The 19,562-nt window shown below is 44.3% G+C and overlaps 1 protein-coding gene across 6 annotated transcripts in view; it reads right to left on the bottom strand.

The window, feature by feature from the left end:
- LOC6628517 (protein hunchback) overlaps nucleotides 1-19,562 on the bottom strand; it is a 45,495-nt gene that overhangs the window by 3,706 nt on the left and 22,227 nt on the right. For 2 of the 6 annotated variants that reach the window (XM_032438192.2, XM_015172501.3), the window contains 4 exons: nucleotides 4,704-6,463; nucleotides 3,460-4,222; nucleotides 2,518-3,290; nucleotides 1,144-2,449 (listed from right to left, as the gene is read on the bottom strand). In XM_032438192.2, coding sequence (XP_032294083.1) covers nucleotides 1,144-2,449; nucleotides 2,518-3,290; nucleotides 3,460-4,222; nucleotides 4,704-6,358 — 4,497 coding nt within the window. In that variant the 5' untranslated portion in view covers nucleotides 6,359-6,463. The remainder of the gene's footprint in view (nucleotides 1-1,143; nucleotides 2,450-2,517; nucleotides 3,291-3,459; nucleotides 4,223-4,703; nucleotides 6,464-19,562) is intronic. The other 4 variants (XM_015172502.3, XM_070209115.1, XM_015172504.3 and 1 more) reach the window with 4 other exon arrangements.

Here is a 19,562-nt window from a genome sequence, read left to right as displayed (position 1 = left end):
ATTAGCATGCAGTCTCTTTGTTTATCTATCATTTTTACTGCGGGTGTGTGTGTGTGTGTGTGTGTGTGTGTGTGTGGATATATGTATGAGGACATTTAGCAGCTAAAGCAACAGATGTGGCAACTCTGGCAGAATTTACTGTTGCTGCCAGTGTTGTATATTAGACACTTAGTTTTTGGGTAATTTACAAAAAAAACTGGGGTAATTTTGGTTCTTGTAAAATTCCCAACCAAATGTTTACCGTTGCTTTAACCAGTAAATGCCCTCTGTATATATGTTTTTATTTGTTTAAAATGTGTATGTGTATGGGATGGGGAAACCCAAACGAAACACGCGCACCGTTATGATCTTAAATAGCCCCCTGCATTTTGGGGGTAGGGGGTTTTTTAGTTTGTTGCATGATATTTTTTAGGAAAATGTTTGAAATTGAATCGATAAAAATGCATTACATTAGTTTCGAGAGAGCAAGCAAAACAACTATCACCAATGATTTCTTATAAATAAACGTAAACGTATAAAGACATACAAAATTAAAAAAAAAAAAAAAACGAAAGAAATTAAGCAAGACCCAGACACCACACATTTAACATTTAGCATTAGGGATTGGTATAAAAGAAAATAATTACAATAAATTTTTTGTTGTTGCATATTTACCAGCGTTACTTAGGGACTACAAACAGAGATGATTTGCTGAGCAGGGGGCGGGGCATATGTGCTGATGTCACTAGTTGAAGCTTTGAAGACGTTTGAAAACTCCTTCTTGAGTAACGGACAGTTTTGGAAGACACTCACAAGCTCTATTAAGAATTAAGGGAATTAAACCAGGTCTAACTTAAGCTCGATCGCTTAACTTCTCATGCATACGGTTCTGCAAATCTCTTTGAAGATATAACAAAGATATGTGAAAATATGGGCTTGAACTTTTAGTCGCCAGTGCTGCCCATTTATTAATGAGATTTTTATAAATATATACTGTTGTTTTTGGCAGTGTTGGCAAGCGTCAAACACATTACGGACGGATCTCTGGTTGGGTTGTTTGCGAATAGCGGTATTTATTTTGGGTTTTTTTTTTTTTGGGGGGGGGGACTCGTTTCGTTTTGAATGGGACAAAACACAAACTGTAAAATGCATTTAAACAAATACCTGGATCACATGCTTCCAATTCGACACCTGATGGCAGTGGCCACAACGATATGGCGACGGATCTCGCCGATCGGCATCGTTCATCGTTAACAGATTGGGACTACCTGGACTATGGCTATGGAAACGTGTCGCCTGGCCGGGCATGCTCTGTGGCATATACGACGTTGAGGATGGCGGCGACGAGTGCGGCGATGACGCAACAGACGCCGGCGATGCTGATGAGGACGATGCCGATGCCGATGCCGATGCCGATAATAGCAGCGACGACGAAGACGACGACGACATGGACGAGGCTGGCGTGGATTTTAGATTAGTAGCAGTTATGGCATGGTTTAAACCCGATGCCATTGTATAGTAACCATCACCAGCGATGAGTTGGTTATGGGCATGAGTGTCGGTGAGATTGTGGGATGTGCTGTTGTTGTGGTTGTTGTTGTTGCTGTTGTTATTATTATTACCAGTACCCAGTGTATGAACCAAAGAGGACTTAGCACCAGTTGGAAAAGTAGTAGTAGTAGAAATAGGAGTAGGAGTGGTAGTTACTGGCATAGGCGATGTGTTGGTGGTGGTGGGTGTATTGGATGATGCGACGTAGTCGGCGGCGGCGGAGCTCGATGATTTCTTGTGGCCAGCCGTATCCAGCCTATATCCGGTGTTGTTGCCGGTACCCATAACCACAATTGAGTTACTGTTAGCATTAGGATTAGTGGCCACAAGGCCAGCGCCAGCTGTCGCTGTTGTTGATGTTGTTGTTGATGACGAAGCACCCGCACCATAGTGTAGACCGTGTCTGGTTCGTGGTGATGTTAGCAGATCTTGTAGCGATCTGGCTGTGCTGGTGATTGTGGGCGACGTCAGACTGTCGGCACTTGCCTCGTTTTGACTCGCTTTCTGCTCACCGTGCTCTAAAATGGAGGCGGCATTGGTTTTGGGCAAACTGTTGGTCGTTGTCGTGCCCGGCGGACACTTGCCGGTGGCTAGCGCCAAGGCCAACCCGCTCAATGCACTGGCATTGGGCGTCGGCGAATGCTGTGCCTCCTGTATGGCACGCTGCAGCAGACCCGCCGAGATGATGGAATGTTGCTGCTGCTGCTGCTGCCCGCCAGCCGCTGAGGTGCTGCCCGCTGTGGGCGAGGGTTGCGACAGGCACATCGCGGCGAATACTTTGTTCATATAGAGCTGTTGATTGGAGCTAACCGATACCTGCAGCGGCGAGGTGCTGCTTACCGAAGAGCTGGACTTGGGAAAACTGGACTCCTGATAGTGTATCTTGACATGGGCCAGCACGGCGTCGCGATTGTGATGCCTGAGCGAACAGTGAAAGTTCATCATTGAAAGAAATATCTCTGAGCAATCTGTGGCTATCGAACTCACCTAAAGTTACACTTGCGACATCTGTAGAAGGTCTTCTTCTCGCTGCCCTCCTGATGCACCTCAGTGATGAGATCGTCGGTGGGCTTGCCGGGCGGCGTTTGATGTGTGCGCTTCACTGGCGATATGGTCACCGAGGGCGTTATCATGGCCGAGTGATGCTGCTGTTGCTGCTCCTGTTGCTGCTGCTGTTCCATTTGCTGATGCTGGTGATGCTGCTGAGTGGCCATCGCCGCGTTCATCATGGTCGCCAGGAGCGGTAAGCGTATCAGATTGTCCGCCAGCTGTGCATCGTCCAAGGCATTCGATTTGTTTGGCGACACCGGCTCGAGGGTAATGTCATGGCCAGTGCCAACGCCCACGCCCACCTTCTGGTAGTCCTTCAGAAAGGCCAGCGAAGCCACCTGATTGGGCGTCATCTCGCCGGATTTCATTAGCTTGGGATCGCCATCCTCTTCGGTAACCTTCATCAGGGTTATGTACTTGTTATACTTGGTATAGTTGCGCCGGCCGGTCTCATCGTTCATCAGCACCTTGGCGGTCTTGTGCGAGGGATCACGTATGGTCTTCAGGCGTATATGCTTCGTGATATCCCAACGCCAGTTGGAGCGATATGAGCAGAGCGAGCACTCGAATGGCTTCTTATTGAGGTGACCAACAATGTGAACATGGAAGCGTGATGCTGTCGATGCCCAAAAGCTGCAATGCGGACACTTGTAGACCTTTTTCAGGGACGAGTTGGCGGCCTCCTCCTCGGGCGTCATCTTTTTGGTTACCTGCAGTGCATGAGAGAGTCAAATTTCATTTTGACGCATTTGTCGTGCGTGGGTTGCATTGTGTGTACGTGTGTGTGTATACGTGTGTGTGTGTGTGTGTGTGTGTGTGTGTGAGGGATATGTGTGTATCGGATTTGTTGTTGCTGTGATTTGGATCTGGCGCACTTACCTCACCGTAACCGGGCGCTGTTTCCACTCCGTAGTAGCTGTTCTCTTCGTTGCTCGCCGCCTGGCTGCCTGGCGATTTGGTCAGGAGGCTCACCTTATCCTGCTGCACTACGGCAGCGGTTCTCTCCTTGGCCGCCTTGTTCCAAATGCAAACCCGTTGCTGCTGCACAGCCGCCTGTTGCTGCAGCGAATGCGCATCGCTGCGCCGATCGCCGCTCTCCCCGGAATTCGAATCGTACATCTCGTTTGCACAGCGTATGGCCTCCGCGCACTGGGTCAAATGATGCAGCAGATCGGTGGAGGATTTGCAGCGATGGCGACAGTGCTGGCAGCGTGTGGAGCCGGAGACGCTCAAATTAAGCGCCGAGTGCGACTGACGATCTTCGTCGTCTTCGTCGATCTCCAGCCGATCGTCGGCATCATCTTCATGCAGCGCCACATCGTCTTCGTCCACGACAACAGCCGAGGACTGACAGCTCTTGCCATGTATTATCGATTCGGATAGACATTTGGCCACGTGACCGCACTGACAGATCAGATTATCATGCTGGGCGCCCGTCTTCAGCTTGTCGAAGAAGGAGCCGCCCTTCTTGGCCAACAGACTGCGCGAGGAGTTCATCGAGGCAATGGTCGTTGCCGGTGACAGCTGTGGCACATCCGACTTGTCCAGCATCTCGGAGATTTGCTTATCGTTAAAGAACATCGAGGCGATCCCTGTGAGAACACTTCGTGAGGCGTTCGTATCCTTGGATAGGTTAAGCGCACTACAAAATAAAATAGGTGCAGGGGGCAATTCCATTAGAAAGGGGCTTGGAATGTCCAAAAGACTTTCGATGACTTTTTCACATTCGATAGAGAAGTGAAATATCGTTTTAACGATAATTCACCCAATTTCAGCACTCAAGAAATTCTAAACTCATTTTCTACATTATTTAAAAAAAATGAAGTAAGCAAAAAAATTAATCTCTTTTTTTCATAAAATACCTCTGTGGAATTTTGCTTAATTATGCTATATTTCACCCGTTTTTCACCCAATTGCGTGGATCTTTTAAAAGCGCGCTAAAATTTCGCTTAAATTATTTTCACATCGATTTTTAGAATGTAGTTCGAAAAACAACAACAAATTTCTTTTTATCTATATTCCTATGTGGACTTCTCATGAAAGCTCGCCTTAGTTTTGAGCCCGAAAGTTATTGTTACCCCATAGTATCCCCATTACGGCCATTATTTCCAGTTTCTACTTACTCCTTGGAACTCTTTGCGATGGGTATCAGATTGGGCACCGGTCGCAGGGCACGCGGCGTGGCTGTGCCAACGCTGGAAGTGTCCGAGGAGCAGCCACCCTTCTGCGATAGATCCGTGGGCTCCTCATCATCCTCGTACTTGCTGCGCTTGCCATACTGCTCCTCGCCGCTCAAGGCGCCACCGTCGCCATCCTCCAGATCATCATCCAAGTTGTTGTTATTATATTGATCCTCCAACTCAGCGGAATCGCTAAGGAAATCATCGCACATTTCGCTGGCACCGACCTTGTTCTGGCGACGCGGCCAAATGGAGCCGGCATTGCCGACGGGCGGCACATGGTGATTCATCTCGTGGACGGTCAGCGACTGTTTGATGTCGGCCGTAAAGTCGCAGGCGGCGCACTTGAAGGCGCCTGCGCCTCCATGGTTCTTCATGTGTCTGTCCAGATTCCATTTGTAGGGTGTGCGAAAGTCGCAGGTGACGCACTTGATCATTGGCATCGAATGGTATTTGACGTGCTTGCTGAAGCGCGCCTTGATGTGCGTCACATAGCTGCACTTGTCGCAGCGGAAGAACTTGGTCTTGCCATGCTCGGCCAGCTCATGGGCGCGCAACTGGGTGCGATAGAGTGTGGTGTACTCGCAGGCGCTGCACTTGAGCAGACGATTCTGTGGCTCCTCGCCGCCCGAGGACAGTGCCGGCGGCGGCGTTGCCGAGCCGCTCGGCGAGGGCGTTGGTGGTTCCGCTGGCGACGACTGACGCTCGTACGCCTCTTGCATGTCCAGATCACGCAGGCTCGCCTGCAGCTGGCGGCCATAGCTGGACACCAGCTCCATTTGCTGTTCGCGCTGTTGCAGCTCCTCGCGCTGTCGCTGTTCGTAGGCCTCGATGTCGCGATGCAGCTTCTGCTTCTGCAGCTGCAGCTCACGCGCCACCTGCTCCAGCGTGGGCATGTCCGGCACAGACATGGTCAGCGACTGGCCGCCCATAACGCCGACGCTCTCCTCCAGTCGTCGCTTGCGCGCCTCGCGGCTCATGCCGCGCTTGCCGCGCGCCTGGCCATGTCCGCTGGGTATACCATCGGTGCAGCCATGCACCATCTTCATGTGGCGCACCAGCTTCTGGAAGTGGCGGGAGGCATACAGGCACAACTTGCACTTGTTTATCACAATCTTCTCGCCGTGCACGTCGCGCAGATGCGTCAAATGGTAGCGTGGATTCTGCGTGAAGTACGCGCAATGGTTGCAGCTGTAGTTCCGCTTGATCTTGCACTGCGGCAGGCCCTCCTCCTTGGCATCCAGCGAGAGCACCACGTGCTGTTGCTGCTGTTGTTGTTGCTGCTGCTGCTGCTGTTGCTGTTGCTGCTGTTGCACGCTGTTGACAACGGCAGCTGCTGCAACTGCCGCCTGTTGTTGCTGCTGTTGCTGCTGCTGTTGCTGCAGCAGCTGCTGCAGCCGATATCTTTCCAGCTGCTGCTCCAGCGCACTTGCCACCGGCGGCGACGCTGATGTCTGCGTGTCCAGCGGTGGGGATGCGTTGCTGTTGCTGCTGTTGCCACCTTTGTGGCCCTGCTCCATGTACAGTTGATTGCCGCTCACCACGCTGCGTACGATAAGCGTATCGCCGGAGCGCTGCACCATCGAGGGCAGATCCATGCTGCTGCTCTCTATGTGTGTGTGTGTGTCTGTGTATGGACGTGCGGATGCGTGTGCGTGTGCTTGGGGTTGGTTTCTTGTTCTGGTCAATTAGCTATTGCTTAACTGCAAAGAGAAGAAAATTAGAGATAAATAAGTAACTTTGAAAAATATTCTGAAATTTCGTGCGATTCATGCCGAACTCAGGCAAGCCTTGGGAATGAATGATCCGAAAAAAGGTCCTATGTGTAACGAGCTGCGTTGCCTTATGGAATTCAATTTTAAGTAAAAAAAAGTATGCTACAAAAATGACGACGATTTTATCTCTGACGAAAGCCTGTCTGCGAGTGCATTGCACATGTCCCATTAAGACTTAAAGCCGCCTTAAATGCAGATTTTTGGCACAATGCAAACACTCATTAAGGACACGCACACATATTTGCCTTACACTAGTGTGTGCGTGTGTGCGCGTACACAGCTCATAAATATTTCAACGCTTAATGTTCTGGCACATTGGAATAACAGACGCAACAAGAAACAGCGAACCGCCCGAATGATCATCTCTCGCCCTCTCCCTCTGAGAGGCGGCATTGGGAGTGTGTATTGTGTCGCATTCGTTGCGACCGAAAAGGGATATTAAAATGAAATGTATGTGTCGTTTTTAATGTCGCTGTCCGGGGCCAGCGACAGGGCGACAATGGGCCCAAAACGAGGCTGGGAACTGTGTCTAGAGCCGAAATGGAATGTTGCCACAATAAATTCTGCAAGCAATGTAAATTTTGAGAGTTGGTCGAGCGGGGCGGGGCGGGGCGGGGCGTAACAGCCACAAATCTCCGGGGCGAACGTATTTGTGGCTGTCCCAAATGTGTTACACAAATCCATTTAAGGGCTAATTGGAGCCGCTAGGCTGCCAGCCGGAAATGCCGATGTCTATAGAAACATACACGCACACCGATGATAAACAGGATAAGGGCACGGCTGGGGTCACGGCTCAAGAGTTTTTGCTGAAGTTCAGCGCCGGGGCATTTTGCATGAACGCACAACTGGGCAAAATGTGCTGACAATCAACTGGGTAGCCAAGCCAAGCCAAGCCAAGGGAAGCCACTCGCATGTGAAGTGCGCATTATCCTTTCAGCAGCGATTTTATTTATTTATTTTTATCAATTGCTATAATTTTGTCATTTAAGTGGTTTTTATTGAGCACAAATTGTATCAATTGTACAACTAATGTATGCTCTTAGCGCAGTCTCAAGCGCTCAATTACTTCTGCTCGCCGTCAGCAGGATGAGCTCTATTATGCTTAAGATTGGAAGCTCATTAGCAGAAGCAGGGCTGGGCACGTCAGGGATGCCAAAAAAAAATCACTCTAAATGTATTCTTCATAACCGAAAGTAAAGAAAATTAAAGAAAATCAAATGTGGATTGATTTGTGCAATAGGAATTCGAATTTATTTTGAATAGTATGAAAACTTGTTTGGTTCTAGTAAGAAATTCGTATTTCAAATAAATAAATAATAATAAAAAATACGCTTAAATAAGCGTAAAGTGAAATAAAACTATAAAGTTTTCTCAATAAAAAAAACTCCTTGGTAGGTGTAAGCATATAGCTGACACTTTTTATATTTCTTTATAGGAAAATAAAAAGGTTTTTTTTTTTTGAATATAAACTAAAGCCCACGTAAGTCGTGATCACAGTCACTGTTCAGGAATTCTACGGTTTATGTTTATGAGAAGCTGTAAGCAGGTTGTTAGAGGGTGGCTGGGTGTATGTGCGCGTGTGTGTGTGGGTGTGTGTATCCTTTAGCATTGTTGATGCCGCGCGTTAGGCTCACTTAAAATATGCTTATTACGAGTGGGAAACGTCGAGGCTTCCTGCTTATTTGCCTTTGTTTATGTTTGTTTGTTGTTGCTTTTGTATTTCGCGCCAGAGTAAATACAAAACAAACATACGCACACCAGCGTACGCGCTGCAGTCGCCGCAGCTGTTGTGGCGCTTTGAAATTTTAATTTTTCACGCGACGCCCGAAAGTAGGCAACGAAAAGAGTGCGAACGAAACATTGACACGCACTTGGCAAGGCGACGTCACAACGCCTCGCAACATCCGCTGCCGCAGTGACTCGAGTTGCCTTTGTTTGTTTGTTTGCTTGCTTGTTATACCCACTACTTATTAGAAATGCATAAAGCGGGTATATACAGTTCCCCTATTTAGAAAATCTTTCATTGTTCTTAAGAGCTGCACCAAGACAATTTTATAAACTAGTTTCCCATCCAATCTAAGCTCAGATAAAGCTGTTAATTTTATGATTACCTTTTGTCGAATCTAAATATGAAAATTTAATAATTGAGGTAAAGTTTGGATGCCTTGTGTCCCTATATCTAGCTCTATAACTTTCAAATTTTTATAAAAATCGCGGAATACATAGATCAATTTTCGCAAAAAAACTCTTTGAGCAGAATCAGCAAGGTTGGTACGCATGCTAACAGGGTATCTGCCAGTCGTTCAACGTGTTTGTTGCTGCTGCTGCTGAAGCTGTTTTTGCCTGCGCGGACTTAATTAATCTTGCCGTGGGCTTAGCACGTCGTCCTGGGTGTCCTGTTCCGTTTCGTGTTGCTGCTACACTTTCTTCTTTTTCTTCTCCTTTTTTTTTTTGTATTCCGCTTATCCTTTTCTTCAGTGTTGACTGTTGCCTGCTGGCTTTTAATGAGTGAGAAAACGGTCCGGACCCTGAGCACAGAACGCCTTTTTGATTGATGGGCGTAACTGGCTTTTTCCTTCTGACTTTTGCATTTAATTAAAATTCAATTTATTTTCAAATTGCGGCCGCAACAGCCAAAAAAAAAAAAAAAGAAATGTTGCATTTGCCCCGTCCAAGTGCTAAAGATATAAATATGAAATTTATGCTAATTTATGTTCACAATTAAATGTGTTCAAATAAAAACGGAAAACGCATTTTGGCGCTAAATAAGCGAAAGTCTTTAAGCCAAATTACCGGGCACAAAAACGGGACTGCACACGGACAAACTGCGGCTACGCATCCTGTGCCATTTCCGGATTGGGGCGTGGCCTGGCCTGTTGTGCTGCCAAAAGGGTTGCCGCTTGTTGCCTCACTTGGTCGCTGGCCAATTTCTGTTGTGGCGCATCCGGCCCGCTGGCTGCCCAAATTAAAAATGTGTTCGCTACAAATTAACTGCAATGCCAGCTGCAATTGCAATGGAAACGAAAAATAAATACGCAAGTAAATGCGAGAACTTTTTCCGATTCAGTTGCCGACCCTTGGCGAAATGTTCCCGCCTTGATTTGCGGGGCGCAGAAATGTTCTTTTCTTGCATCATCAATTTGGTTTGTTGCTTTTGTGCTAAGGCACAAACTTTTTTTTTTTTACAAGTTGGCCAGCAAGATTTGTTAATTGAAAACTGCGAGCAGCAATGTACATTGCAGTTTTTATGCGTACTTTTCTCTGATTTCTTTAAGATTGTGTATTATATTGATTTTATATTATTTGAGATATTTTAAGTGGGTTTGTCAAAGACTTTGGTACACAAGCAGCTTGGTTAACTCTCCGCTGACTTTTAGTTCGATATGAATAAGTCTTGTCTGAAAGAGCTAAATAGGACTTGATTTTGAATAAATGGGCTTCGCGTTCTTTAGGAAATTAAAACGTTTTCCATATAAGAACTTACTTCGAAATCAATAAGCTTAAGCTGAAATATTAGAAGCATTATAAAAGTGGTCTTTGAATAGATTGGGAGACGAGTTCTTAGGGAATGAAAAGTGTATTTTCAGGAACTAGTTTGCACACAGAACTAAGAAACGGATAAATAGATATGAATTAAGCCAGTATATATTTGCTCTACTCAGTTGAACATCTCTTAAATGCTCTTATTAAGTACTGTCACAGCTGAAGATGTCTCTTTGCTGACAACTCCGTTTCATTTAATATGTTGCTCTTTATTTGGGCAATTTAATGCTTATAATGCGGCATAAATTAGTCAAAGATTTACAAAACTAAATCGTCTGTTAGTCAAAACTTTGCCAGCTGTATAGTGTAGTCGTAAAACAATAGAATTTCGTTAAATTTGTGCTGCCCTTTTTTAACTTTCACAACTTTCGACACTTGCAAAACTTTAGCATTTGCAGAGTTTATAAAATTATGTGGGCGTTGCGGGGGCAGCGGAAGTGCGCACCAGCTATTGCCCTTCACATAAATCGAAACAAATGTCAAAGTTTATTTCGCATTTTTGAAATTAAATAAAGATTTGTCACGTAGTCCTCGAAGAGCTCAGACACAACCGTAAAACTAAAGTGCTTCTGTTATTATTTATTTTATTATATTTTTTATTTTTAGCTAAAAGAAAACTGTGTTTCCTTTTCTTAGCATAGGCAGCAATTTTATTTAGTAGAATTTCTGCTCTGATTTTGGGGTCGTTCTTTTTTTTTTTTTTGCTTATGCTGCCAGCTGCCCTATTTGCTTGAGATACATGGCTAGAAATTGAAATTTTTGCGTTGGGCTGAAACACATTTTGGCATTTGCTTAAGTCAGCCGCATCACGTCTCTGCTAAAGAGCTTTTGTTGGCGTTGTTGTTGTTGTTGTCGATTTGTCAGCTCAGCAAGGTCTTAAAAGTTTGCCGGAAGTTGTGCGCGCAACTTCCGTTTTTCTATTAAACTTTAATGACGAACTGGCCAAAGCAATGGCAACTTTTATATTTATTTATTATTATTATTATTTTTTTTTTGATCCTTGCCACAGAGTGCAATTAGAAAATACAGTTGCAAAATCGCCACTACACGGGTTTCGGCTCCCTTTTGTCCTGCACCCGCTGGGCACTGTCAGCATTAACATATGTTGGCATATGTTTGGCCAGGAGCTGGCATCACAGCATCATCCACCTGCTGTGCTGTCCATGAATAACAATTCACGTCCTTCATCTTCGCAGCTATTCCCGCTCTTGAATATGTGTGTACATGTCGTTGTGGCCATTACTCATACGCCATGTTGGCAGCAAGGAGCTAAAAAAATGCGAGGCAACATACACACACATGCACACTTAATTACCACACACACACACACACACACAAACACACGCATACATATGCATGCATACACTTTACAAAGAGAACTCGTCAGCATACGCTGCAGGTTGTCTGGCCAGTTCGACAGTCTAAAAGCTGTTAAAAAACGTTTTGGCTAACGGTTAAATGATAATAAAAAAAAAAAGAAAAGAAAAAAGAAAACCAATAAGCAACCGCCAACAGCAGCGCACAACAACAATAGCTGCATATGTCCGGCGGCAGCAGCAGCAATTGTTGTTGCTGGCGGCCACAAGATGCAGCCAACAACAACAAAGACAGAATTCTGCGCCCGCATGCAAATTAACAGGGCGCCCATGGGCAGAGCTACTGATGCACCGCGCTCTCGCATTGTCTGCGTTCGTACACACATACACGCACATGCACACGCAAGCATAAAGTGCATATGGCAGTTAACAAAGCCTACGGCAGTTCACTCACACAGGCAACACACTCGCACACAGACAGGCGCGCTCGTGTTGACTGTCGCCGCTTTTAACAGCCACGAGGTTTGCTTTGTTTAAAGCAGGCAAAAAAAAAAAATAATAATAATGTAATGCGAACGCTTGCCTGTTCTAGCTGCTGTTACACTGTACAGCGTTCTCTCTTTCTGTCACTTGTGCGCGCACTCTCTTTCTCTTTCCGTTCTATTTATGTTGGCTTTGCCGAATGCTTTCTGCCGTCACACAACGAAACGCTCCTGTGGTCCAACAACAACTGAGCGCCGCAGCCCAAAAGAAGTGGCCGCCATGGTGATGTTGCTGCTTGTTTACCGTTGCTGTTAGTTGGACCTCTTTGGCAGCAGCTGCTGCTGTTGTTAAATTGCAGATGTCGCCTGTTATGTTAACACTGCAGACTCTCTTAAGAGAGTGACCAGCGCTGTTAAGTCCATGCAACAGCTTCTGTTGCTGATTCTGTTAACTAGCACTGTTGGCTGACTTTTAATGCATGAAGTAGATCCAAGAGCTGATTTATTATATTTCGCAAAAAATCTGATTTTTTTTTTTATAAATTATAAAATATTTGGGTGATATATATTTCGAAAATTAACATATCAATATTAAGTAATAGTAATTCAATGCATGCCAGTTTACAGAGAGAAATTCAAGAAATATTGCATACATTTGGGAGCCCATTTTATAATTTATAAAACATTTTTTGCTGGCCAGTTCTATAAGCTATATAGCTTATATATCAGTTAATATAAATTCTTTATATTGCGCTTTAACGTAAATTGTTTTTGCCCAACTTTTATTTATTATCAATAATTCTTTACCCAAGTGATTCCGGTCGCCTCAGATTCATTTTATTTTTTCGAATTCCACAGTCGTTTACCGTACTTAATTTGTTAACCAAGCAGCAAAAAGAAATCCACTTGATAAATGTTAAATTCAAGAACCCTTAAGGAGATCCAAAAAATAAAAAATAAACCGCAATGTCGTATGGCTTCCAAGTGTGGCAAGCAAACGGGCATAAAGTTGAATTCGTGTCCTCTTTCAACGCAATCAACACAAATGCTACTTAAAAATTTATTTGCGACACGCACGAGACGAACCCATAGAGTAGGTGTGGGGTGTCAAAGAGGTTGTAGGAGCGTTAGAGATACCCGCATATCCGAGGCTGAGGCGTTGCAAAGCACAAACACTTAGCCAGCCCTCACACTCATACACACACACACACACACCCACACGCACACACACTAACACACACTCGTACATACAGAGGCAAAAAAGGACAATCAACATTTTAACACTTTAGAAGCGAAGCCGTGAAATAAGCATGTGCATGTGTGAGTGTGTGTATTGGGGGCAGGGGCTTATAGAAGGGTTTGCTGAATGGCCGCCTGAAAAATGTGTTGCGGTCATGCATTTTTATACGTTTTTGTCTGCGACCAGGGCTAAGCGTGCGGGCAAGGACAACAGGACAAAATGGACCAGGACCAGGCCGTGGACTAGAACCCGGATCTGAACCAGGGACATGGCCCAGGAAACAGGCGACGCACAGCGAGTGGCTGACACACAATCACAAAAATAGCCCCATTGAAACGCTTGACATGCTTCGACTGTCAAAAGAAGAATTTTCAAAAAGTGTCACACAGCAGGGCTGAAAGTTGATACCGAAGTGTGTGTGTGCTTGACTATATTAGGTATTTGCTTGCCTAGCAAATAAATAAAAATCAACCCATAACCAAATGCACACAATTGAAATGCTTGTGAAAGTGTGCAAAATATATCCGATTGTCCAAGTCGGATTTCAATAGCAATTAGTAAGGACACACGTGAGTGTCGGCAGGACACGTAGCTCGTACAAATATTGACCCATTAAAACAAGCCAAGTTTTTAGCCAAATCTTAGTTGTTACTTTTGCTGTAACCGGGGCCGAAACTTTTCTAATCAAACACTTGCCCAGTTGACGGCGCTGAAAACTATGCTATACTCAAGTGCTATCTGTTTGTGTGAGAGTGTGTGTTGGTGTGTTTGTTGGTGTGCTGTGCATGTCCAACCACTGCCAGAGCTCAACTTGTTTGTTTGTTTGTTGCTTCGTTTGGGCAACTGCTGCAGCAACCGCACCGCCCAGCACGGCCTCCCCCAGCCGCCAACAAGCCCTGCCTTGGGTAAATGAAGCCGCTCCATTTGGCCACAGTAAAGTTGCTCGAGTGCAACATTTGAGGCATGTGGCACATACATTGAGCTGGGGCAATTCTCTAGCAACAGTAGCTGGGGCTGTCTGTGTGAATGTGTGGGTGTGTGTGCAGGAAGTGTCGTTAGCCGGCGCATGTAAATGATTGCAACGTAATGAAGCTGCACAAATTCACACTAAAATTGTTTCACCTGCACTGGTTATTATTGCCACAGCAGGGAGTGCATTTAAATACCTATTAGATAATTGGGAAAAGTGCCCAATGCTCAATTGTTCGGTTAAATGTGCGTGTTTGTGTGTGTGTGCGGTGTTAAATAATTAGTAAGTTAGACAATTAATAACATATTGAAAGGAAGCTCGCTTGTAGATGTGAGTATACGAATATATTATACACTTAAAACTAATTGTCTTGAGTGACTGACTGAATGATAATTGACAAACTGAGTGTTTGACTGAATGATTGAGTTTTTCACTGATTGATAGACTGACTTAATAATTGACAAATGTCTAACTAAATGTCCGATTGATTGACAGACTGACTGACTCCCTGATTGAATTGCTAACTTATTAACTAGATGATTGACTAACTCACTGATTGACTACCTGACTGACTGATTGACTCACTGACTGATCGACGAACGCTGGAACGGGCTTTTGGGCAATTCAACCCGCAATTGTGAAAAATTGGTGGAAAACAATCGATTTCCTGGTCAGTAATGGGAACAAAAGGTTCTCTGGGCGTAAAATAAAATTAAATAAATACATTTCTCAATATCAAAGAAGCAGAAAAATATTGTTGGTAACTTTTGCGATCTACTTCAATCTGATTTTTATTAAGTTTCTCCTTTGGCTTATTGAGGAGCGTTGTTTATATTTGAAAGAGAGAAGCATGGACCGTGCAGAGGCTAAAATGCATGCAGCTTTTTAAATATGCAATTTACTATGCTCCATTACTATGCTCGCCTTTTGATTAAGCTGCAAGCAAGGCCTCATCCTTGGCAAGATAAATTTGATTAATTTGCAGGCTCCTCTTGCAGAAGGTAATCAACGAACTTCAAAAACGCAGCCAAAGCCGCAAAGCCGCCATGAACGACACTTCATCAAGCAAAATGTATGAACAAGTTGCTGCTAGGTAACCTCAACACACCCACACACACTTGCTCTCACACACACTCACACTCAAGAACAAGCACAGCCACAGGCTGCCTCGAAGTTTGCAGGCGGGCGGAGGCAACGGCCTTGTAAACACGTTCACAGTTATAAAAGCATATAAAATTTCCTATTTAACTTCCGGCATGTTTCACACACACACAGACATACTGACACACATGCACACTTGAGTTCACACTCACACACTTAGAAGTCATGTACGGCTGCTGACATGGAAAGTCTAAAGAAAACATATCCGTGACAAAGTAAAGTAAACCCCACCTGCAGGTGCAAGCAACAACAACAATACCTTTGCTAGTTGATTTGCTCAGCTTACTTTCTATCTCTCTCTCTCTCTCTCTCTCCCTCTCTCTCTCTCTTGGTTTGCTGCTGCCTGCAACTTGCTTACTAACTTTGCTTTGGCTTTGTGCATGCCTCAAATGGAATAAAGCGTAGCAAGGGACAACAGGAGCAAGCGGCACAGAAATTGAATTCAGCTGCAGGTGGCAACAGCAGCGGCAAAAGCAGAGGCAGCAGCAGCAGCAGCCGCAGCAGCCACATCGGCACCTTGAGTATGGGTCGTCGCGGCATAGCTGAGCTGACAGGATGTGAGACAGGCTCTTGAATTGAGTTTGCTGCTGCGTGCCTTGACAGCCACAGGATTTAACGGTTCCCAGTCATATATGCTGCTTTAATATTTAATAAGCTGACTTTGACTAGCAGCTGCGATATTCAACTTGTTTCTTCTGTGTCGACTCCTGCTGCATTTGAAGTATTATCTATAAATTTGAATTATATATTTCAACTGTCGAATCAATGAAACACTCTATGCTGGAAATCTGCCGACTGTCTAAATCAAAATAGATGAGAGCAAAGGTTATTTGATTGTAAAACTGTGACTTGAAGTTCGTGTCTTTAAAATTGAGCTCTCAGCTCTTAAAGCCGTGGGATTCCTTGAAATTCCCACCTGGACTTTAATATTGTGACCTTGAAACGATGCTCCTTTGAGTTCCTGTGATCTGTGACTCGCAGACTGTAAAAAATGTGTGTCTGGGAACATGGAAAAATGCCAAATAATTTAAATATGCCATATTTGTTGTCTCTAGTGTTATTGAACGTCAAAAGATTTTATTTACCATAATTTGGACATTTTCTCATTTTTCTTAATGCTGCAAAAGAAGCTTTTTTCAATCAATTTCCAACTACATTTGCTAGATTCATCGTTCGTTTTGTTCGAGCGCATTCACAAAATTCCCTCTAAATGATGTGAATATGTTTTAAGGACTGCTCACCATAATAGCCACCGCCCCCCCCCCCCCCCCCCCCCCCCTAACCATCCCCTCTCACTGCCGCTGCTGCTGCTGCTGCTGTTGCGGCTGGTGTCTGCGACGACAACTCGCCGGCGACGTTTGTCGGGGCACGTTCGCTGGTTTTTTTTGGTGCTGGCTGCCAAAATTGTCGGCACATTAATCATAATTTAATGATTAGCGCAAGTTTTGTTTATTAAATATTCCAGCAGTCAAGTGTTGTTGCTGTTGTTGTTGTTGTTGGCACTGGCTGTTATTGTTATTTACGAGTGCCGATGCCACGCGTCGATTGCTGGCAACTTCAGCGTAGTCGTAAATTGCAATTATTTTGGCTACGCAATGAGCCAGCGCCTTTGGCCAGACACCGAATTTATGGTTGACTCTGAATAATGCAGCCAGACTGGCAAGCAATTGCAAACCGATAACTGCACTGTGTGAAATAATTTATCGGGTAGCAATATGTTAAATTTTATTTTGGGCTTAACGTGAAGATGAGCTGAAATAACCTGGTTCGATTTGTGGGCTAGTATATGAGTTGGCAAAAATGTTAGCTGCAAAGCAAATTGCATTAAATTCATATGATAAAACAAAAATAATTATAATATTGATAATAGAGAACAGGAGTCAAAGAAGAAGTTAATGTGTTTGTAGTTAGAAAGCGTCTTTTTCAATATTTCAAAAAGAAGAAGTTTAAATTACTGAACTTTGTGCTTATATGATTAAATATTTTTATTATTTAATCAACTATTTAAAGTGGTTGCAACTATTGATATGAATCAAATATAGCTTAAGCCATACCCCTTAACCCCTACCTAGATTAGGAGGCATTATCTCTTAGTGAGCTTGTGAATTGTGAGCTTGCTTGGATTCAGAATGTCTCCTTTTGTTTATATATGAAAGCTTTTAATTGTACAACAATCTGTTAATATCCTTTCAAACAGTTTGTTTAAGAAGATTTATTTTCGATTTTCATCAAACTGTTGCATATGCTAGTTAGTTGGATTTTTTGGAGGACATCTTTTGCAAGAAGAAAAGTTTACATACAAAAAGTTCTTTTTTTTTCTAAAGGCTGGTCGAGCTAAATATGTGTCTGAGACTGATTTTAGTCAGAATATATGTATATACTCGATGGCTTTGACAGTGTACACTGCTCTACATGACAAACTTTTGAACTAATTTAATATCTTGTGCAGGACCATAAAAAGAGCAATTAAAATAAAAATACAAATTCATTTGCTTGGACAGCGAAATATGCGCCAAAAACTTTTAAGTAGAACAACTAATTAACTGAGTTAATAACTAAATTTTATTCTATGCAAAAAGCGGCTGTTGTGCAGAACTATGTAAATACTATATATATACACTAGTTAGATGAGTAAGCGTTGCCCATAAAGCGGCTATATATAGAGTAAATGTAGCGACTACTATATAGTATATATATATATATACATATCTACATATATGTGTGATCGCTCGGCACGCAACTTGGCGCTGCAAGCAGAGCGCTTCAAAGCGATAAAATGCACACGGAGAGCTAAAGAGAACGAGAATTTGCTTTGCTTGTTGCTCAACAGATGCAAAAGTCACGAATGTCGCATGACATCAAGCATGTGTTTGTGTGTGTGTGTGTGAGTGTGCTTGCTAGTGTTCGTTTGACATTGGCTTGATTTGTCGCAATAGCATGGCAGAGGGGATTGCGGGAACTGGGGGGCGTGCCGAGAACGCGCATCATTCGCAACGTTTTGCCAACTGACCGCGGGGCAGTTAGCTAATTGATAATCAAACAGTAAACCGTGGAGCCGACTGTACTTGACAGTCTCGCTGGCCAGGCGTTGTCGCCAATTAGGCGCACCGGCTGTAAGGTCAGGCATAACGTTGCGTATGCGTGATGTGCAAATAAGGCAAAGTGCTTGCGCGCAATATTGCGCATACGCAGCGCGGTCAACAGCAACAGCAACAGCAGCAGCAACAGCAACTGCAACTGCAGCAACTGTTGTCAACTGTGAACTGCAAGTTCAAGTGCATTGCGCACACGCATTTCGCATTTATTGAGGGCAAACGCTGGCTGCCAGTCAATGTCATGGCATGGCTCGAAAAGCTAACTATACTATATCCAAATCTAAATCTGAATCTATATATATTTAGATTAACGCCCGTGTATCTTTGCCACAAACGGTTGCTGCTGCTTTGACCCTGGGCAACATTTAACAAATTGCAATTGGTTCAAGATCAGCTGCGCAATGCTTCGGGTTGTTGTTGTTGTGTTTTGCGTGCTCTGCCACGCTCGACTGTGCGTCCGATTGTCCATTGGCAACCTTGTGACAATTGATTTTAGCTGCTCAGAGAGCGTAAACTACTTAGAAGTCAGTTTGTGGTTAGATTGCGATTCAACTTAGTCATAATTTATTCTTGTGAAAAATATTCTTGCCTTATCAGAGCAGGCAGCTACGATTTGTGCTCGGCTGCTGCTGCTGCTGCTGCTGCTGCTGCTGTCCCGCATTTGAGTCATTTGAGTTGCTGCTTGGCATTGTTTTGGAAATGTGGTTGCACTTGGCTGTTAATGTGCGAGACACACTGCATCAGCATCAGCAACAGCAACAGCATCAACAATATCAGAACCAGAGCCCGTAGAAGACAACAACAGTTGTCGATGAGTGTGCATCGAGGCTGTCAAGTTGTTGCAGCTCAATGCTGTCTCTCTCTCTGCCAGCTCTCCCTCTCTTTCTCTCTCTTGCACTCATTTACTCTACCCCTATAGCCGGCTCTTTCGTGCACTGCATTTTCAGGGTCATCGCAGCCACAAATCTCAGTTAGTGCATCTAAACAAACACATGTGCGATTCGTATACGTACATTCTATACTATGAACTGATGATACTGTTGTGCGTATAGAGTATAGCGTATAGAGTATGCTGTCCACATGGCCAAATGGGGTGTTCTGCTGACTTTGAAAAACGCTTTGAGTGACAGCCGCTTTGTGTTTTTTGTTGATAAACGTTACGCTTGGCTTTTTGAATATTAATTTTCTAACTGCCTAAAGCTAAATGCACTTAAGCACAG

Source organism: Drosophila virilis, chromosome 4, assembly GCF_030788295.1.
Source record: "Drosophila virilis strain 15010-1051.87 chromosome 4, Dvir_AGI_RSII-ME, whole genome shotgun sequence".
In the NCBI taxonomy this organism is placed as follows: Eukaryota; Metazoa; Arthropoda; class Insecta; order Diptera; family Drosophilidae; genus Drosophila; species Drosophila virilis.
This window is presented reverse-complemented; position numbering and strand designations above follow the sequence as displayed.